The sequence below is a fragment of the Colletes latitarsis genome, chromosome 11 (assembly GCF_051014445.1).
Source record: "Colletes latitarsis isolate SP2378_abdomen chromosome 11, iyColLati1, whole genome shotgun sequence".
NCBI lineage: Eukaryota > Metazoa > Arthropoda > Insecta > Hymenoptera > Colletidae > Colletes > Colletes latitarsis.
In genome coordinates this window covers 9035968-9059629 of record NC_135144.1, presented here as the reverse complement: position 1 = coordinate 9059629, position 23662 = coordinate 9035968, and the positions used below count along the sequence as shown (strand labels likewise).

At 34.5% G+C, this 23662-nt stretch overlaps 1 protein-coding gene across 1 annotated transcript in view; it reads left to right on the top strand.

The window, feature by feature from the left end:
• Positions 1 to 19628: 19628 nt before the first annotated feature.
• Positions 19629 to 23662, top strand: part of Foxo (forkhead box, sub-group O) — a 391681-nt gene continuing 387647 nt past the window's right edge. The window contains exon 1 of the mRNA XM_076777199.1: positions 19629 to 20207. Within this exon, the coding sequence (XP_076633314.1) occupies positions 19764 to 20207 (444 nt within the window). The 5' untranslated portion in view covers positions 19629 to 19763. The remainder of the gene's footprint in view (positions 20208 to 23662) is intronic.

Sequence of the window (23662 nt, the reverse complement as noted above, 5' to 3'; positions counted from 1 at the left end):
CTACCCCCTGTCGATTTTTCTTAAAAATACTTTTTTTTTTTTTAGTAATTTAGTTTGATGCCCTATAGAAAAGTTGTCCAATACTTTTTTGTAGGTACCCATGGGCTCTACTTCAGAAAAAAGTTTCATTGAAATATATTCACTATTATGGGAGTTATGGCTGTTTGAAAATTAGACCACTTTTATGGGGTTTTTCTCGTTTTAGGGGGTCAAGGAACACCTTTTCGAATATTTTTAGAATTTCTACATATTCTACACTAAAATACGCGTCGTTTGCCTTTTTAAACATTAAAATCGGCCAATCCGTTCAAAAGTTATGATGTTTTAAAGATTCGCATGAAATTTCAGGGAAGCATTTCTGGCCTCACATTAGATTCTTGTTTAGGAATTTTTTTATCGAAAATGCGCAGGATTTGGGGGGTATGACTATTCACCAAAAATGCTTATAATCGACTCCTGTAACTAAAAATATTTTTTTTAGAACGATTTGAAATTTTTTTTTTTCGTCGAAAAATTTGGGCACCTATCCAAATTTTTTTCTCGAAAGTGCGTAGGATTTCGAAGGTATGTCTATTCACCAAAAATGCTTATAATTGACCATCGCAACCAAACATAATTTTTTCAGAATGATCTGAAATTTTTAATTTTATTTTTTAATAACTTTTTAACGAAGCCTCAATCAAGAAATTGATATTCTTGATTTTCATCTTATTTTGTCCTCTAGAATCTCCCATTAGCAATTTTTCAGAAGGATTTGAAGTTTTTTAATTTTCCCGAATATGTCTACCTACTCGAATATTTTTCTCGGAAGTGCGTAAATTTTGGGGCTATGTGTAATCACCAACAATAACTGTAATTGACCCTCGCAACCGAAAATAATTTTTCCAGAACGATTCTAATTTTTTAACACTAGGTTTACGGTACGCGTCAATTTGACGCATTCAGATTTTAAATTTAACGTTATAGGACTCATAAATATTATTTGTTAGCAATTTATGTTGAATTGAATTGATGTAATGATATGGATGTATCCCCTAATTAAAAGAAAAACTGCATTTTAATGCAACTGTCAACGTAGCGAATTATAATAAAAATATGCGCAACGTGTGTCCGTAAACCTAGTGTTAATATCGCCGAAAATGTTCAAATTGTCCCACACGAGAATTGTTTTCACATGTTCGAGATTAAATCCCCTCCCTAGATGTTACTTCCATAAAAACCATCACATATGAATCTCGCATCTTGTAGAAAGCTTCCCCATTAAGTGCCTTTGTCAATCCCCCGACGCTTTCCTGAAACATAAAGTGAGACAATGAGTAATTGTATGAGACAGTTACTTCCCTAAAAAACATCACGTTCGAATCCCACATTTTGTAGTAATCTTCTCCATTAAGTGTCTTTGTCAATCCCACGATGGTTTCCTGAAACATAAACTCAGACAATAAATAGAATTGGTATGAGACAGATATTGCCCTAAGAACGATCGAATTTCGTATCTTGTAGTAACTTTTACCATTAATTATTTCCAATTCGATTCATCTATGCTTGTATACTCTGTAAAAAGAACTTGTTCAAATGATTAGTAAGTTAAAATGAAAATGTATTAGTGGATAAAGAAAAGAATAATTATGCATTTACAAGATAGGCTCGTATTCATTGTGATAAAAATGCATTCATAAAAATGACAAATTTTTACACGCTATAAGGAACAAAACATTTATAGCATGAAAAATATAAATATATTCGACGATGTATTATTTTATAATTATATTGAAAATATTAGAGTTCGTTTAAAGTATTATTAAAGAATTAATGTAAGTTTGAAACGACAGTAAACATGTTAATATTGATATTTAAACCGCGAGTTGCCCTAATGGCTGACATGTATGGTGCGATCATGCACACAGTAAATGCATAAGTGAACCAACCAGAAAAACAAACTACAAAACTACAGGCGAGAAATGTGACAATGTTGTAATACAAATGACTTTCCATCCTCGTTCAAAGATGAAGATGAAGAGCCATTTGTTGCAGCCCACTCTTGCGACAGTTTGTCAGGGCCCCTTCGACTCCATCGAGTCGCTTCTTTCTTCGGCGGTCCTGCCAAAGCCTGAAACTTAATACTAGGCTTGAGCACTCCGTGCAATACGCAGACCTCCAACAATTCAAGGAATTGTTATCGGAACACGTGTGAAGTAACTTGAGCGGGACGAGCGTTTCGAGGGGGCCTAATCGCGACCGCGAACGCGAGAAACGACTTTAAAGTCGCAGCGATTTCAAGAATCGAAAGTAACACCAAAACAAACGGTAAAAACCGTTTGGATCGGCCAACTTTTCAACTCTCAAAATCGTAACTACAGGTACAGGACTGCCACGCGGAAAAGTGCCTACCCGAATAACTAATGTGGACAGCCCTGTCCTGACCCTACCTACTTAGGTCTAAACACACACACCAGAAAGTTACCTACCTACCTAACGCTATATTTAAAAAATTGCAAAACGCATTCTCGCAAACAAACACTCCACGGTTCTCATTCTTAATGTCCGGGCGCGACCTAAACTAGAGAGGACTCCCCGGGGTTCCTCCGACACCCGAACATTGCAAACATTCACACTCTAAGGTACGTACCAATTTCTGAAATCAGCTGACACGGACTAGTGACTATTGCGTATTTATATTATAGATAATATTTTAATGTAATATAAAACCTTTGTATTATTTAATACAATGTAAAGTCTTTAATCAATTATGTTGTATCTGTTACTTAATTGTAGTATGATCTACTACAATCATCGTGTATTAAAATGAATATGTAAACAATAATATCAGTAATTTGTTTGGTAAATTGGTAAATAGAAATTTAATGTTGCAATTTATAGAATTTATTGAATTATAGAGAATTGTTTAAACGACGTAATTCCACAGCCTAACCACAAACATACACATGTGGAGATTACGTCGTGCACGAATCATTAGCCCAGTGTCAGCCGCACACACATGATTTATTAGAAATTTTACAAATTAAATCATCGTGCCCCGTTGCATTCGCTCATGCAAATAGCACCTGGGCATGTGCGTGAACTCAGGCAACGAGCACGGAAAGATTATTCTGAAAATCCTGACTAGAAAAGTGATTAATTAAGTAAATGGTGCTAAACGGTATTTCTTAATTAATTTATAGTAAAAATGACTCGACCTTCTTATATGCAATACATCAAAAATAAAATACGTTAATATTGAAAAATATTATTATTGAAAAAAATTTATTATTTCATGATTGAAATTTAATTATTTAAAATGAAAGACTTTACTTAAAACTTCACGATAAAATAATTTACTTTTAAAATTGGAGTACATTATTGAAATAAATTTATTAATTATTATTCAAAATATTCAATTATCCTTGGTCGATTCTGTCGTCAAAGTAAATTTTTTAAGAGATGAAACTAATATGTATGTTACTTTGACTTGAAAATCGATCAATCGCGAAATGCCTTCTTGCACGTGAAATACATTATATGATATATTAATTAAAGAAACGATCAATACTTAATAATTATATTAATGTAAAAATTATTGTATAATGATATTGTATCTATATTAATTGTCATTCATATTTTACTCGATCATATGATTAATATAATGTTTTCACATTATATCAATTTATATTCTACTTAATCATATAATTTATGTAAAGTTAATGAAAATATTTTACATATTTTATAAAAATTATTTATCACATTGAGAAACATTTATTTGTTACATTAAAAAACGCGAGTGCAAGAAGACTCTAGCCTGCACTAAAAAAATATAACAATAGATGTTACTACTCACGGGTATATAAAATACCCGCGGTCACAAAACTCGCCAAAAATATACAACTGGTCACCCGTGTTGATGCGGATCTTTCATCCTACAACATGGTTGGGGACCAGAGGAACATAAATGCATGCGACTCACTCAATCGTAGAGTTATCAACGAAGTCCATGAAGTTGGATCCATAAGTATGTTGGTGAAATATCCTGTAAATATCCTGTGTCAGGGTCCTGCAAGAAGAGATAGAAAATATAACACCTTGTTTTTAAATTATAGAAATTTGAATTTAAATAAAAAGATTTTTGCTAATTTTGGAAATTTTATATAGAAAAATTAGATTATATTTATAGATACTTACACTTTTTGCATGTGGGAAAATTGAAATCGGCGAACAAATGATTCTATTTTCGCGATTCATAAAACAGAGCCACGGTGCTCTGGAAGTAATTTATGATTGCGTAATAAACACTGACTCAATTTCGCGATTGCCTAAGATGTAAACGAGAATTTACTCAGGGTTGCTGACCCCTTAAAAACAAACTTTCTACGCATCAAACACTGAATCTACCAGCCGCATTGGGCGCGGCCAACAAATTTTCAAAAAAAAAAAGCTGAAAAGAAAGGGATAGAAGAGAAGAAATAGAAAAAGCACACATGTGCTTTTCCTGCTGGGTTTTCTTTTTTTCTTCCTTATTCGTCAACAAAAATACTACATGACTTAGAACTGCGATACAATTTATTATAATTGACTGTAAAAAGTTGACGTCGCGAAGGTGAAATATTTCCAAACAACGAAATATTCCCGATAAAATATTATTCAAGAAAATAATTACTCTAAAGTAATTATTCAATTTATAAATATTAAATCATCAACTTTCACAGTTAGAGTTGTAAGCATGATTATGTTTATTTAATCGGATGTTGAAATATCACGTAATTTTTATAAATATTCCGAAATTTGCAAAAATTAAAGTTCGTTAACTATTTATGCATATTCCAATTACGCAATTTCTACGATTCTAAATTTGCATCGAAATATGTATGCAAATTGCAATTACGACAATTCATAAAGAAAGCATTGTAAACAATCAACTAAATGAATAATACTCGGAAATGTTCAACCATGATCAGAATCACGATTAATATCTACCGACGCCATTTCAAAGTATCACAAAATTCGAAACACTTTAATATAAAAATTAACACTGACCGTTTATGTAATTTTATATCATGCTTGCAACGTAAAAGAACTCAATAAATAAACAAAAATATATAAATATAGATACTATTTGTTGTAATAATTGAAAGGTTACCAATATTCCGTTTGAAATTTCTTCGAGTCATTTACCTAACATGGCGTCGTTTACGCGCCAATATAACGTTTCTTGACTTCGTATCCCCGGAATAGACTGTAGCAGAAACGAAATAAAAATGCATGAAAGTATGTGAACGATAATTATAATTGAGGAATAATTAAATCCAAACTCTATTGCAAGAAATCGTGATTAAATTCAGAGAGACATGTTAATAATTAACACCGATCGAATGTCGTAGAAAAAGTACGAAATCGATTTAATATTTGTCACGATATTAATTGAATTTATGATCAAAAATATATTAATAGTAGGCGAAAGCACCGTCAGAGAGTAAACGCGTGTAGTAATAATGATGAAGTATCAACAGATTAGAAATACGTAACTTATTAATAGCGAAACACCGACAGGTCTCGACACGTCTTATCACGCCAATTTTTACAATACTAATGGCGCCCCCTCGCTGTACCCAGCAACGTTCGCGAATTGGGGAGGAGATCCGTCGTTAGAATAGCTTTTATTTCGAACAGAAATCCGTTGATTTCGAATTCTAATAAGAGACTGTAGCAAAAACGAAATAAAGATGTATGAAAGTACATGGATGATAATTATAATTAAGGAATGATTAAATCCAAACTGTATTGCACGAAATCTTGATTAAATTCAGAGACATGTTAATAATTAACACCGATCGAATGTCAGAGAAAACGCGCGGAACCTGATTCAATTTCTGCCACGATTCCGACTCAATTTATAGTAGAAACGTATTAATATTACACGAAAGCACCGTTAGGGAGTACACGCGTATAGTAATAATGATGAAGTATCAACAGGTTCGAAATACGTACCTCGTTAATAGCGAAACACCGACAGGTCTCGACACGTCTTATCACGCCAATTTTTACATTAGTAATGGCGCCCCCTCGTTGTACCCAGCAGCGCTCGCGAAGTAGGTGGTGGGTGGAGGTACCCTCCGATATTTCTAGAAGCTTCCATTTCGAAAGGAAATTTCTTGACTTCGAATATCAGAGACAGTACCAGAAATAAAATACAAATTAAAAGCAAGTGTATTACAGTAAACATAATTAAAGAATAATTGATGTACAAGATACATAATATCGTTTAGGAAGGTACAATGAATTGACACCGGTTATATATCGAAAAAAACGCGCGAAACCCGATTCAGTTTCTGCCACGATTCCGACACAATTTATAGTAGAAACTTATTAATATTACACGAAAGCACCGTTAGGGAGTAAACGCGTGTAGTAATAATGATGAAATATCAACAGGTTAGAAATACATACCTAGTTGGTAGCGAAACGTCGACAGGTCTCGACACGTCTTATCACGCCAATTTTTACATTAGTAATGGCGCCCCCTCGTTGTACCCAGCAGCGCTCGCGAGGTAGGTGGTGGGTGGAGGTACCCTCCGATATTTCTAGAAGCTTCCATTTCGAAAAGAAATTTCTTGACTTCGAATTTCAGAGACTGTAACAGAAATAAAATACAAATTAAAAGCAAACGCATTACAGCAAACATAATTAAAGAATAATTGAACTTGAAATAATATGTATAAGATACGTAATTTCGTTTAGAGAAATATAAAGAACCGACGCCGGTTGGATATCGAAGAAAACGTGCGAAGTACGAATCAATTTTGTCACAGTTCCGACTCAATTTATAGTAGAAATATTAATTTTAAACGAAAGCAACGTTAGAAAGTAAACGCGAGGCCGAATAATGAGGAAATAGCAAATTAGAAATCCATACCTTGGTCGCGAAACGACGACAGGTCTCAAGACGTTCGAACACGTTTTACCCCGCTAATTTTTACACTAGTAATGGCGCCCACTCGATGTACCCAGCATCACTTGCGAATTAAGTGGTGGATAGGGGGAGCCTCCGATGTTTCCCGAAGCTTCCGTTTCGAAAAGAAATTCCTTGACTTCGAATTTCAGAAACTGTAACAGAAACGAAATAAAAATGCATTAAAATACATGAACGATTATTATGATTGAATAATGATTAAACCCAAACTGTATTAGAAGAAATCCTAATTAAATTCAGAGAGAAATGTTAATAATTAACACTGGTCGAATGTTATAGAAAAAGTACGAAACCGATTCAATATTTGTTACGATGTCGATTGAATTTATAATAAAAAATGTATTAATGTTGTGCGAAAGTATCGATAGAAAGTAATCGAGAGTAGTAATGATGAAATATCAACAGGTTAGAAATGCGCACCTCGTTGGTCGCGAAGATACGTAATTTTGATTAGAGAAATATAAAGAATCGCCGCCGGTTAGATATCGAGAAAAACGTCCGAAATACAGTTTCGACTCAATTTATAGTAGAAATATTAATTTTAAACGAAATTAATGCTCGCTAAATGCGTGGGGGGATGAGGGAAGCAACGTCGTCTCGCAAGATTTGTATTCTGAAAAGGAAGGTCAAACCTCGTTTTCGAAATTTCAAAAATAATACAAAAAAAAGAATGAAGATAAGCCTACATACTAGAACAACGTAAATACCTTGATTGTAGAACCATGTTGATGGATGAAAAGATTCTTGAATTCGTTCACATTACATATTCACTTTTATACATAATTACGATTTACAAAGTTACATTTTTTACGCATAGAGTGCGTACGTGACGCGACGAACCAATCGATTTTCAATTCGATTATGAATCGAAGAATTTCTGTTCTTTTAACAAAACGAATAAATTTTATTCTTTCACTTTCTGGATACATAAAATGATTGTCAATGGCAGTTTAATTTAGAATCTAATTTAGAATTGGTTCTTCTTTCGGCAGAGTATTTAATAATTGTCAAAAAGTAATATGATATGTATTTTACTAAGATTTATTCGTTGTTTACAATCGACAATCGATTGTAACGTTAGAATATCACGACACTTCCCGTTTCGTAGCACTCACCGTATTTAAATCACACGTTTTAGAATAAATAGATCTATTATACACAATAGTTTAGTAACTAATTAGGTGTTGTTTACACCATCGATTCAATGTAAGGTTGGGTTCTAACGAATCGAAATACTGATCGCGTAAAAATCAAGGGTATTAAAGCGCACTCTGTGCTTAAAGACAATGACCCTGTGAGTCATATTTAACCCGTTTATCGATGTCGGTAACGTTAGCAAATTCACAAATTTTACTCCTGATGCGATATTGATAAAAGTATTGATCAAAAATTAATTACGCATTGTACAATCGTGTGGTTCTAAAGTCAAGATACAGGTTCGATATTTTCAATTTTATATATTTATATACAACTACAGTTTGTTTGCACACTAATCAAGTGAATAGTTTCTCAACTGACCGCCATTCATGAGAAGAGGACGTTAAAAATCACCTCTCAATTTTTAAGTCGGTATGACAGTCAGTGTGACAAAAGTTTATAAGGTCTTGAGACTCCATTACCATTTTCGTGTCACTCGTAACAGTAGGTACACACTTAAAATACGTAAGGATGTACCTCTACTTTTTATTTTAAATTGTAATACATCATTTATTAAAAAATTACTTGTCTGTGGTCTCACATCAGAAGCAAAATTCGTGAATTTATTGACGTTACCGACATCGATAATCGAGTTAAATATGACTTCCAGGGCTATTGTTCTTAAACACAGAGTGCGCTGTAAGACTACTGATTTTACACGTGGTTATTGTTTCGGTTCGTTAGGACATAAACTTTTATTGAATCGGTGGTGTAGACAGTATCTAATTGGTGATCAATCTATTCTTTATACAAGATATATTTATTCCGAAATGTATAATTTAGATACGGTTAGTGTAATGCGAACTTGTGAATCACATTAACATGTAATTATCGAAGTGAGTAGTGTCAATAAATTCAGGAATCTTGTCATCTGCAATTATAAATGGACAAAAATGTGAGTTATATTTTATTTGTATATTATATCATCATCCATCAATGTGGTTCTAAAATCAACGTATTTACGTTGTTCTAGTACATAGGTCTAGTATTTTCGTTTTTGTTTTCTGTCTATGCGATTTCTATCTGAAGCATCCCTATTCCTTTTCGAAATACACCCCTCCCCCCCTAATTTGTGAGCATTATTGGGGGTCGTCATTCGTACTCCGACAGTTATCGTAGTAAGACGTGTCACGATGTGTCAATGTTTCGCGACCAACGAGGTGTGCATTTCTAACCTGTTGATATTTCATCATTACTACTTTCGTTTACTTTCTATCGATACTTTCGTATAACATTAATACATTTTTGATTATAAATTCAATCGACATCGTAACAAATATTGAATCGGTTGCGTACTTTTTCTATAACATTCGACCAGTGTTGATTATTAACATTTCTCTCTGAATTTAATTATGATTTCTTGTAATATAGTTTGGGTTTAATCATTATTCAATCATAATAATCGTTCATGTATTTTAATGCATTTTTATTTCGTTTCTGTTACAGTTTCTGAAATTCGAAGTCAAGGAATTTCTTTTCGAAATGGAAGTTTCGGGAAACATCGGAGGCTCCCCCTATCCACCATTTAATTCGCAAGTGATGCTGGGTACATCGAGTGGGCGCCATTACTAGTGTAAAAATTAGCGGGGTAAGACGTGTTTGAACGTGTTGAGACCTGTCGTCGTTTCGCGACCAAGGTATGGATTTCTAATTTGCTATTTCCTCATTATTCCTACTCGCGTTTACTTTCTAACGATGCTTTCGTTTAAAATTAATATTTCTACTATAAATTGAGTCGGAATTGTGACAAAATTAATTCGTACTTCGCACGTTTTCTTCGATATCCAACCGGCGTCGGTTCTTTATATTTCTCTAAACGAAATTACGTATCTTATACATATTATTTCAAGTTCAATTATTCTTTAATTATGTTTGCTGTAATGCGTTTGCTTTTAATTTGTATTTTATTTCTGTTACAGTCTCTGAAATTCGAAGTCAAGAAATTTCTTTTCGAAATGGAAGCTTCGAGAAATATCGGAGGGTACCTCCACCCACCACCTACCTCGCGAGCGCTGCTGGGTACAACGAGGGGGCGCCATTACTAATGTAAAAATTGGCGTGATAGGACGTGTCGAGACTTGTCGGCGTTTCGCTATTAACGAGGTATGTATTTCTAATCTGTTGATATTTCATCATTATTATTACACGCGTTTACTCTCTAACGGTGCTTTCGTGTAATATTAATACGTTTCTACTATAAATTGAGTCGGAATCGTGGCAGAAACTGAATCGGGTTTCGCGCGTTTTTTTCGATATATAACCGGTGTCAATTCATTGTACCTTCCTAAACGATATTACGTATCTTGTACATCAATTATTCTTTAATTATGTATACTGTAATGCATTTGCTTTTAATTTGTGTATTTCTGTTACAGTCTCTGAAATTCGAAGTCAAGAAATTTCTTTTCGAAATGGAAGCTTCTAGAAATATCGGAGGGTACCTCCACCCACCACCTACCTCGCGAGCGCTGCTGGGTACAACGAGGGGGCGCCATTACTAATGTAAAAATTGGCGTGATAAGACGTGTCGAGACTTGTCGGCGTTTCGCTATTAACGAGGTACGTATTTCGAACCTGTTGATATTTCATCATTATTACTACACACGTTTACTTTCTAACAATACTTTCGTTTAAAATTAATACTTCTACTATAAATTGAGTCGGAATTGTGGCAAAAATTAAATCGGGTTTCGGCCGTTTTTTTCGATATCTAACCGGTGTCGATTCATTATATCTTCCTAAACGATATTACGTATCTTATACATCAATTATTGTTTGATTATGATTAGATATATTTAGCGTAATGCATTTCATTTTAATTTATATTTTATTTCTGTTACAGTGTCTGATTGGAATTCGAAATCAAGTCAACCTACCGGCACAGAATCGACGCCATTATAGCTGAAAACATTCAAATCGCGCCAACTTCGAATAGTCTAATAAGTAGTGGTAAAATTTAATATACATATACTATTTTGATAAATAACATTTATACGTTTTTAAAATATTTTTATTATTTTATCATTTTATTATTAATTTGCTTTATAATCGATTTCGATTAGGTGGCAAATTAAATGGGAATTAATTAACGTATTTTATTGCATTTTGATCGCGATTATATATTTCTGGATGTCAAATATTTGTTGAATTTTTACAAAATCACTATGAATTGTTGCAATTGCATTTACGTACAGTTTTTTATTCAAATTGAATAGAATATAGAAACTGCGTAATTATATGTTATTCAAAGACAAGTAACTAACAAACATTAATTTTTGTGTTTCAGAACGTTTATAAAAATAGACAATATTAAAATTTAATTCAGTTAATACCATTATGCTTCCAACTCTAGAGTTGGATATACATACTAAAGATTGGTATATAATATTTTTAAATCGAGCAATTATTTCATAATTGCCTTCATTAATAATATTCTATCATTCAAATTTATGATTGTTGAGAAAATTTAACTTTTACGTATCTGATCTAATTCAATGAGAAGGAACTAGATCTATTATTCTAAAGAAACAGCAGTATTTCTATTGTCAGTTACTAAATGAACAGTTTTCTTTCCAGGAAATTTGTTGGCCGCGCGCAATGCGGTCGTTAGCTTCAATGATTGTACATAGTAAGAATTTGTTTTCCGGAGCAAAGTGATCCCAAAGTAAGTCGTCGTTTACGTGTTAGGCAAACGCGAAACTAGAATCAGTGTTTTCTACGGAACTTTAAATTATTTCCAGAGCATCGTGGCTCTTCTTGTTTTATAAATCGCGATAATAGAACCATTTGTTCGTCAATTTGAACCTTCGGTCGTAGTAATCTAGTTCAATATCTCCTAATAAACTTGATTAATTGTTTTCCTTTGAAATTAAAACTTCTCGTTACCGGTACTAGAGTCAGTGCATCACTGAAGAGGACTATTGGGTGATGCTTCACGAGCTAAAAATGTAAGTATATACTTACACAAATATTTATAAAAATCTCTATAATTTTAACAATACATTGTTATAATTGCTTAATTGCTATTGTCTTGCAGTCTTCTTACAGTCTCTGGACCTGATTCCTACATCGTGAAAACTGGTAGGACTATGCTGACTAATAGATGACTTCCTTGATCACTACATGCAGTCATTGCAGAGGTACTATTTCATCATTGGTGAGTCGCATGTTATTTTTATTCATTTGGTCCCCAACTATGTTGTAGGATGAAAGATCCAAATCAACACGGGTGACCCACAACCAAAAATAATTGTTTCAGAATGATTTGAAATTTTTTAATTCCGCCGAAAAATTTGCCTACCTAACGATTTCGTAAAGAATTTTTTTCTCGAAAATGCGTAGGATTTCGGAGATATATCTATTGACCAAAAATTATTGCAATTGACCCCTGCAATCGAAAATAATTTTTCCAGAGTGATTTGAAACTTTTTAATTTCGCTCAATAATTTAGGCATTCCTTATCGATTTTTCTTAAAAGTTCGTTTTTGATTTTTAGTAATTTTGTTTGACACCTTATAGAAAAGTTGTTTAGTACTTTTTTGTAGGCCCCCATGAGCTCTGCTTCAGAAAAAAGTTTCACTGAAATATATTCATTATTGTAGGAGTTATAGTCGTTTGAAAATTGCATTTTTTAATCCCTTTCATAGTCAACTCACATGTATTTACGCACACACTATAGCTCTCTACCCATAAATACTAATTCAGTGAATAGTTTCTCAACTGACCGCCATCCATGAAAAGAGGACGCTAAAATTACCTCCGAATTTTCAAGTCGGTATGGCAGTCAGATTGGGCTACGAGAGGATAAGGTAAAATGCGCTCGTATATTTCGTCTGTGATTATAAATGAAATCGTTATTATCAACAGTCGTTAAAAAAAGGATCCCTACATTGTCGACAGTCGATAAATTTGGGTTTCGTCAGTTACTGATCGACTGTTGTTAAAATAAGTTACTAGTTATTCGTCAAACTTGTTGCATCAAAGTGTTTATTTAATTTTATTTGAGGTTTAAATTCGAGAACCTAAGGAAACGTGCAGGAAAATTTCGTGGATTGTATATCGAAAATCGATAATTACTTATGAGAAAGAAAAGTCATTGCTTAGGTGGAATGATTATTTATATTATTGGCTTTTAATCTGTTGCAACTTTGTTTTAGTGTATTTGCAGGTTTTAGTATCTGTATATTACTGTATTATGTTCTGTCAGCTATCAGGTGACCTGTTTAGTAATGCAATAGTAGTGTATAATAATGCAGTAACGAATTACTCTGGTTCTATATAAAACTGTGAAAAATGTTATGATTCATACCTGTTTAATGATACACATTTTTTTCATTTGGCAACTAATTTGTTATGATTGGTTGAAATTTCATAATTATGCAATTTAACTCACTGTATATTTATAAAACGTCACAAAAACTCATCTTACAATTAGTAAGATGTTTTATATACAGGGTGAGACAACTATCATTAGAATTTACAGTATATCAGTTTCAAACTGCTTCCCTGTCGAAATCAGTGGAAGAATGAAAAGCTCAAGTGATGCATAAAAGTTATTCATTCTTTTTAAGATATTATAAATCATTTAAATACCCTTGGTTTCGTAATGAGACTACATTAATAATAAGAGACTTTGATTAGATAATGACCGATTAATCCGAAATTACATACCAATATATTATCAATAATCAATTGTTAATGAACAAAACACGCGATGTGTAAGGTTGTTATAGTATACGGGGTATATATTTATTAGTGGCAGATATTTTAAAAAGTGGTTGTACAGACCAATTAAAATTAATGAGTGAAAGAATGTTTAATTATTAGTCAATTAGATAAAAAATATGTAGAAACACAGGAATATTTTGATACAAAATATAGAGACAAATGTTATGAAGCTTTATATCACATTTAGAACTTCTTAATATTTAAAATTATTCATGAATGTAATTAAATACATATTTTTGTATTCACTAACAGAGCACATGAGTCTGAAAGTTGTTAATAAAGAAAAGGATATTATCTAGTTCTTTTTGGTTATATGGAAATTGTTCGAAAAAATAGAAGTTCAATTGCAGAAGATTTATTCACAATTAGTATATTATTAATAGTAGTAATGGTTTCGTGAAGTATAAGGTATAGAAGATTACTGTTCCATTTTTAAAATGACTTTGATTCTATAATTATAGGTTTAATTTAGGGGCTGATATTAATACATACTGAACGTATATTAGTTCATTAATCATCGCTTTGATTGTGTAACAATTTCTGTATATACATAATGTAATGTACATGAACTTCACAATTTTTTTTTTAGTTGAAAATAATTTATTTCTTAAAACAATTATTATCAGATACCCAGAATTTACTTTTGTTTAAGCATTTTTAACAATAATTACAGAAATCTGTGAAACGACATTAGAAATAGCTTTGCATAATTGCAACATTACTTCACAGAACATTGAGAACAATAATTTGAATTGTAAAATATGTCATGTTTCTTATAAAAAACCATATAAGTATTTATTGATTGTACAAAACCATAATTCATCAATTGAAATATGTTTGATTACATTTAACAGTTTTGCTGTTCATGTTTTGTATTCGAAGTAAATATATAATGAAAAAAAAAAAACATTCTTCATTATATTATAATACAGTTTTTAATTAACAAAACTGTACAAAGTTTTTATGTATTATTATCATGTTTGCTTCATATATTTATAAAGTTAAAATTACAATTTTCAATCGTGTGTTAGTATTTTATTGTGCAATATGTAAGGCTATCGGCAATGTTGGAAATCATTTCTTTTTTTTTAAATAATCAACGTCAATACGCTAATATTTTTCGGTAAAACAATCTTTAAACTCTTCTTTCAAATCGATAGGTTTCCTAATGTTTTGCTCCACTTTATCGCAAAAGTTTTCGATACGATTTAGTTTATAGAATTATGGACGTGATTGTAAGGCGTTTGTATAGTAATATAATAGTAATTCTTGCACGGTTAGGGCTTTAAACTTCGAATCGTTTTCTAATGAAATGTAAATCTTCAGTCCATATGTTTGCATAACTCTTTGTGAAGTCATACTTTGTTCGAATAAATACAACGATTAGAAATTACTAAACTTTTAATATTCCTTTTCTTATTTATCATTTCGAGGGATGGTATTCTTAAGCCCCGGAAATGATAAATAAAAAAAGGAATATTAAAATTTTAATAATTTCTAATCGTTTTCTAATAAAATGTAAATATTTCTTCAGTCCATATGTTTGTTATCCATACTTTGTTCGAATAAATACAACGATTAGAAATTATTAAAACTTTCATATTCCTTTTTTTATTTATCATTTCGAGGGATGCTATTCTTAAATCCCTAAAATCTTAAATTTTTTTCTTGTACATTTATTAGTCCCCTCCACTGAGTTTGAAATCCGCCACTGACTCTAAAGCATATAATAAGAAGAATTATATTCGCGTCGGAATATTTTTATGACCAGCTGTATATACATATAGTTCGTTAATCTTCTAATCGACGTAACAAATATATTTCAAACCGAGTTCATCGATCGTCAACGTTATAAACTTTGCCTCAAACGTCTTGATTCGATTTGGTATAACGCAACCTTTGGAATGGGGATGACGTAATTGATAGTACGAGCTTAACCTTACTCTTTTCGCGTAAATCTAATGAATAAGGGTTACCAGTAGCTTTTTTCCCTCTTTAATTTTCTCCGGATGTGCAATTTCACACGATAAAATTTCTCAACGAAAGTACGTAATGACTCTCGAACGTTAGAGCTTCTTTTTGTGGAACACCAGCGATTGGAGAACTAAGAAAATTGTAGTTTTAAGTATCATTCGAATGTTTTTTAGGAACCTATCAACCAACTTCATTTATAAAACCTAACGAGACACGGTTAAAGAAGGAATGTGATATTTTTTGAGGATTTTAAATATTATTTTCACGATGGAAACAAATAGAAAGACGTTTATATGGACAGAAATTTTGTGGAAGTGTGATGCGTGGGCGCCATTTTGATGGGGTACAGAAACATAGAAGACGTACTAATTCCTTTCTTGGAAGATTCTCAACTGAAAAACTACATTTTCAAACTGAAAGCTCATTTTTTTATGGAAACTTCTATGGAACTGTGGAAATTTCGTCTATTGTAGTGACTGTTGCAAGATGTTCTTTTTTATTGTTTTCCTCAGTGTCTTTGTTATGGTTCTTCTTTGGTGTTTCAGGGAGTTGAGGATTTTGAGATTTTTTCAATTGAAAAAGTTAGTGATCATTGATTTTTGGAACACGTATTTGGAATGTTAATATGGAGGGTTCGTTTTAACGTGAAGATCTAGGATATCTCTGTTTCTTTTGAAGTATTTTGTACAATTGTATTTACTAGTATTTTTTACTGATAAGCTACAGCTCGTTCAATGGTGCGAAATATATACGCTTTAAATACTATGGAGAAATATGTGGCATACAATTTAAATGAATTAAAGTTAGCTTCGTTTCTCGAAAATGATTGTAAACATAAAACATTGACATGCACTATTATGTTGGTTATAAAAAGCAACAAAATTTATCTTCCTCCTTTTTTTTGGTTAATATTCTTTGGGAAGAAAATGTTGGCCAATATGTATATAAAACAACCGCGAATATTTTAATAATAATTTAAATTGCAATGAAAGTTAATCATCCGGAATAACAACCCGAGTACAATTACAGCGACAAGAGTAATGTTTCTTTCTATATTTATAGTTGTTCAGATTACCGAAACAGGTAAAACGTACGAATACGTGAATTTTATCATACCTAAATATAAATACAATAAAGTACATTATAATTCCGTAAATAAAACGAAATACAAACTTTTTATATTCGTCGTGTAAAGTTCATCGATCAAAGGAGAATGAATTACGAATATCGTTTTTCTAGCGAAATATTTCAATCATTGGTTCTAAATTTATGCGTTTCGTTAATCAAGTTATCGCGAAAGATTAACGAAAACTTTTCACTAGCTGTACGCTTCGTTTATTTCACGATACTTTTTAAATCTGCATAACCGCGAAAGATCGAGCGTAGAATTTATTTCGCGGAGGGTTTGCCGTGGATATTAAATCCGGGACGAGTGTAAGGGTGGCAGAGTGTGGTTTAAGACTATGTCGTAGCTAATTACGATCTTCGACGCTCGTTCGTTAACGAGAAATTTGACTCGTTAACGTTATTTGAATTCAACGATATCGGAATTGCTTTCAAGGTACTGAAAGTTTCGAAAGTCTTAGAAGTACTGGAGCGTTGAAACGAAGCTGAAGAGATTTCAGGCCTAGGAATTACAAAAAAATCAATAGATGCGTTAAAGTTATTAATAACATGCTCAAGAACAATGAAAATTATGGGGGAAAAAAAAACATAGAAGAGGCGCTGAGAAAAAAACGACGATTAATTCTAAGAGATAATCTCGAACACTTTGTTCTCCGTTAGAAAGTTATCGTAATCGATTAATAAAAAATGACGATTGTTTACTTTCGGAATTAGTTGGAACTTCGAATCAGTCTGAATTTGTTATTTCGAAGCAGCAGCTGCGCTCGATAAGAACGTAACTGGTTCAGGCAACGCGAATAAAAAAAAATATTATTACTTGATAATAGACGAAAAAAATTGCCTATTTTGATTACTCTTGCCTTATAAAGAAACTTGCAAACGATTTTAATATCGACCACGCAATTGCGTATTCCTCCGCTTTCGAGTGTACCGCAGAAATTCTCATATTTCAAGTTTTTCAAGTCTTTGAAACTCGTTCGAACTGTTATGTCTTCCGAGAGTTCTGACCGCTCCTCGACGCTCAAATAATATTCAAACCGGTCCAAATATTATGCGTAACGAAATTATTTAAACAGTCGTAGAGAGAATTGAACGGCCATCGATAGGGGTAGGTGGCCGCGTGCGAATTCCCTCTCTTCGTCTTTGCACGGAGAACAGTGCCTGGCCCTGGGGGCATAACATACCCCTTTCCCCGCCCATCCTTTCGATTCAACCGACCACACTGCCCTCTCTGATTCCCTCCCCCGAACGGCTTGTCTCTGTCCCTCTTTTCTTCTCGAGCGGCTCATTCCAGACCATTGCCTCCTTCTCCCTCTCTCGTACCGCTAACCTCTTTGCCGCGCGTCTCTCTCGCTTGTCCGAGCGCTTTCTCCTTCGCTCCAACTCTGACTGGCTTACCCCCACCTTCGCACGGCGCCCCCCTCCACGACACCGAACCACCCACCCAGATAGCTCCGTTCGCTTGGCTCGCGATTTCCCTCTTTTTCCCTCCCTCCCTCCTAGTGTCTCTCTCTCGATCGCAGTCGGTCAGTCTCTCTCTCTCGTTCGGTCGCGCCAACACGATCCTCCTTGCTCCGACACGTTTCAACGTTCGCGATCTTATCCTCGTCGCTCTCGAAACGCGCGGAGGCAGGCGCCACGAATTCACTTCTCGTAACTTCGGCTTCGCTCGGTCAGTTCCGGCTCTCGGCCAAAAGAATTCGTCAGTATTCGCCGCGCAGCCTTGCCGGCAAGTTGTACACAATAGAGAGGTGGTTTTGATTCCCGTAGTAATCACGAGTGCGCGTGTCTGATACCGGAGAATACGTTCGAAGTGTAGTCGTTGCGTGTGGGTATGCTCGACGTTGGCCGGATCGCGTTATATCAGTGGGCACTTAAAAGTCCGGGTGTGTTCGTCGGTGGTGGATCGTCTCGATCTACTTTAAATCCTGGAAGACGCCAGGTGGAGAGTGGTGTCAGGGAACATCGATGAAAAATTGTAGGAGAAACGGACTTGGACGAGACGGGAGGATATCGAGAGTCGTCGATTCGATCGTTAGAATTTTATCGACAGATTTCGAACGACGGAAAGCGACGAGGCGATACGGTTCCGCGGCGGCACGATACTCGAAAACTTGTCCGAAAATCGCGTACGATTCGACGCGCGAGATAACGAAGTCGAAGATCCTCTCCTCCTCGCAGTGGGCCAAGTTCTCTATCAAAACATGGCCACGTGACCAACGGCGCGGCTTGTAAACAGAGAGTTTGACCACGTGGTCTGCCCCCTCCACCGCCTTCTCAGTGTTTCTCTCTCGTGCTCTTTCTGCTACCGTCTTTCTCTCTCGTTCGTTCGCGACACGCAGAACAACGTACAGTGTATTCTCGGTCGGTCCGCTGCCAGTTGCGGGAGAGTTCGATTCGGGCGATCCGGCGATACTTTTCTTCGCGATTCGAGCCGAGTTTTTCGCGAGTTCTCGGTACAACGTACGCACGCTGTTCAAGTTTAGTCGTTGCGCGTTGTAAACACACACACACTCTCGGTAGAGTCGTTGGAAAAGGTGACTTCGGTTTCGGTTTCGGTTTCGGTTTCGGTTTCGGTTTCGGTTTCGTTAACATCGTCCCAGTGCTGTTGAGCGGTTGGAGTGACAGTGTCGAAAGTATCGAGAGCATCGAGAGTCTCGATCTCGTCGCGTTATCGACTTTTCGCGATTTTAGTCGCCAGATAGCGCGATATCTGTCGGGGACCAGCACCTTTCGAGGTGCTAGCGCGATCAAAGTGGAGTTCACGGACGAGTCTAGCATGATGGACCCGGTGTCGGTTTCAACATCGGGTTCGCAATCCGGGTTGCAACCACAGCAGGGGGTACCGTACGACCTTGAGAGTGGATTCGAACCGCAGACGAGAGCGCGATCGCACACGTGGCCGTTGCCAAGATCCGAGGGATACATCGATGGGAACGTGGTGGCGAACGTGTCGGCCAGCAAAGAGGGTGTCGAAGGCGGCGAAAGTAGCACGCCGCCGCGACACGGCTCTCTCGGCCAAGGTACCAGCCTGCTACCGGTCAAAAAGAATTCCTCGCGAAGAAACGCCTGGGGAAATCATAGTTATGCGGATCTCATCACTCAAGCCATTACTAGCGCTCCCGACGAACGGTTGACTCTGTCTCAGATCTATGAATGGATGATGCAGAATATTCCGTTTTTCAGAGAGAAGGGGGAGAGCAACAGTAGCGCCGGTTGGAAGGTGAGCTTTCCCTCCTTTTTTTCTCGTTTCTCTTCCTTGGTGCGTCTTATCTTTTCAGGAACGAATTCTGGTCGCGGGAAACTGTGTACCTCGCGTTCGTTGTTAGCGCGCCTTTCGTCTCTCGTATTCCCGCCTCGACCTTACGTATTGTCTACACGCGATGGCTACGACTCTCCGGAACGAAGGTTAAAATGATTCGTGTAATGAAATCCATGTGTATCGACGGATCGTTATGGTTCAGACGAATCGTACTTATTTATACTTAACTTATTATAACTTATTGATAATGAAAATTACGCATTAATATAGTCGATTGAAAATAACCAAGTTAATTGTTATTTTCAACGTAATCGATGCATCTTCGATATTGTAAATAACGGTCGACTTGAGTGACATTCGACAGAACGACAAAATATTCCTTTATTTTCTGCGATTAAATAAAATTTAGTGACTTCGGTTTATCAACAATTTTTTATCGAATGTTTTTTTTTTTATTGGGCATTTGAAACCTCGTCTGAGGTTTATTTCTGATTATACAATACTGAAATTATACAGTAAGTTATACTACACTAAATTTTAAGATTACAGTTCTTCAAAATGATGAGAGTACACGAACGGTACGTTTGGTTCTGCGATTAGTAAATCTAAACTTTTTGGTGTTGTCTTACTAAATTAGGTCGTTGAAAGTTACAAGACATTACGTTTTGTATATATTTCACGAGAAAAAGTACAACAGTTTTTTTGTTTTTTTTACATTATTATGAATGTAGTTTATTTAGAATAAAAATTTGGATAAAAATAGAGCGAAACAAAAAGAAATTTACATTATTGAAACGCAATGTGAACGTTTTCATAGTATAATTTGTTGATCGGGTACTACCGATCTTTGCAGAATGTTTTATCGTTTGTTCGGCGTACCATGTTTTGCAATTAACGGCCCTGTAATTTTCTAAAATGGGACCGCGCGACAAAGGTTACTTCGGTGCGTCGATTGTCAACGTTTCGCGATTGTTCATCGAAATTCAACGACCTGGCTGATGTTTATTCGCGGATACGTGTAGCACACACGTCAATCTCGAATTCAACAAAAATTCAGCGTTTTATTTTCGACGAAAATTTCAGACTCGAACAACGAATCGTGTACGGGGTTATAGATTATGTTTCCATGCATACTGATCTCGCGTTTCGTCATTGTTACTTGTCTGGAAATGTCTAAAGAAAAATTGTCAGGCGTTAAGTATAGCAAGGAGTTACAAAAAATGCTCTTGGACATTTGTTTTCGCTTGAAAATCATGTTTTCATCATAGTAAAGTTAATAGTAGTTAATTTATGCGATTAAAAATTTTCCTACGATAGAAAAATTGAGTTAATGCTTGCTCGTTTACAACAAATGTTTCCACAAAAGATTAAGATCAAACGTACGAACAAAACCAAGTAACAAATATACAAAATTCAATAAACATTACCTTATAATTTTGGAGCTCATCGTGTTAATGTAAATTGACGTTTAATTAATTTCGTATACCAGTAACCTAATTCTCTTCGCTACTTCGACGTTAATCAGTGATACCAACTTTTTAGTCGTTCCGATTCCTAAATTTGAATTCTCTTTAACGATCGACTGTCGATCGAGAATTCTTCGTTACCAAACAATCCAACGCGAAGGAATTTGCTATTTTTGCTCGCGCGTGCGAGCGTGCGACAGGTCGAGAGACCACTATACGAGATTCGGCGATTTGTGTCTCTAGTCATCGTCGAAACGTCGTCGTGGCCGCGAGTGAGATGGTAAAATAGAGAGAGAACGACTGAGAGAAAGGCGCCAGCGAGTCGTTTTCGACTTTTCGGCGCAGAATACGACGAATAGGGAATATTTGTGGCGTCACGAAAAAAATAGCAACAGGATACAGGGAACAGGTTCTAACAATTTTTAACCATTCCATTTTCATATATTTTCATTCCTTTTTTCTTCTTATTATTCTCATTATTTCGTAAAAGGTTTTTACGTCGTCGTTGACGAAGAAAACGTGGCCTTGAGGAACGTGGATCGATTCGATAATACTTTTTTTTATTATTAATAATATTGTCTTATGTTATTGTTAGACTTAAAAATTGATATTTAATTTTTCCGTGAAAATTATTGTAAACTCGATGCTTAGCTGTTCTATGTATCCAGAGAAAAGATCGATAGAATGTTTTCCTTTTTAAGTTTAAAATTGCACTGAAATGAATGTAACTGAAAAATTGCGCTACAATGAATAGGAAAATGTTAGATCTTGATAGAAACGTTGCGTTCTTTTTGCAATGGCGTTGTCGCGGTCCGATTTCTAACTACGCTCGTGCATCGTCATCTCCGTTCATCGGAATTTAAAAAAAGCATGCTATCGATTTACACGGTTTAACAGTTGGTAAAGTTTTACCGCGGTGGTACTTTTCCCTCAAAGCGGACCACTTTTGCGAGTTGTTCTGAAATCGAGGGAAATAAAACACGTCCCGGTAAACAATATCGCGTTGTACGTGATCGTAGCAATTTCAGAGATAAAGTTCGTAGAAATAAAAGAATCCGTTGAATAACGTTCGTTTGCGGACTAACTGAATTGCCAAATCATTTGTCACGACGCATTTTGTGGTCTGTTTCAAGATGCGGCGAATTTTTATTCGAAATAAATAAAAATCGAACAGGCATAATTTATTTAATATCAATAGTTCTATTCCTGATTTTGATCTTTTTCAATGTACGAGGAAAAGACAAGATAAGTTGAGAAAATTGAAAAGTGAGGGTATTTAGAATTGATAGTGAATTAATATCGAAAGCATAAATGTAAGACGTGGAAAATTTGGTATTTAAATAATACATAAGAAATGACGAGTAAAATTTCTATCCAAACAATGTATATTTATATGTCAGTACAAACAATTTATTTGTCATTTGAAGATGAAAATGTTATTTCTTTATTTACCTTTGGAAGAAACAATAGTGATAAATAATTATTGACTTTCCAGTTTCTGCTTAAGTGTATAATTTGTATTCGATGAGTAAAATATTCAAATCATTAGGAATAATTTAATTTGAAATTAACTGAAGTAAACATAACATTTATTGTCCATATACTTTGTCCATGAAATAACTAGTAAAATTAAAATAAATGGTGCAATAAAACTGAGCAACTGATAAATAATAAATAATTGTGTTACTGTAAATAATTTATTAAGATTTGTTAAAAAACGAATAATTATTCTTGTGTTATTTAAACCCTTAAATAATAAATAATTCATTCGTTCAAATTTTTCTCCATATGGTAAAATTAGGTAAAACTATTAGTACTTCCTGTAATGAATAAATAACTAATTCATTTATTATTTACTTATTTACTCATTCATTGCGTTAATGAATAATGAATAAATATATAGTTAACGAATAAATAAGTAAACAATAAATGTAAACAATGAATAAATAA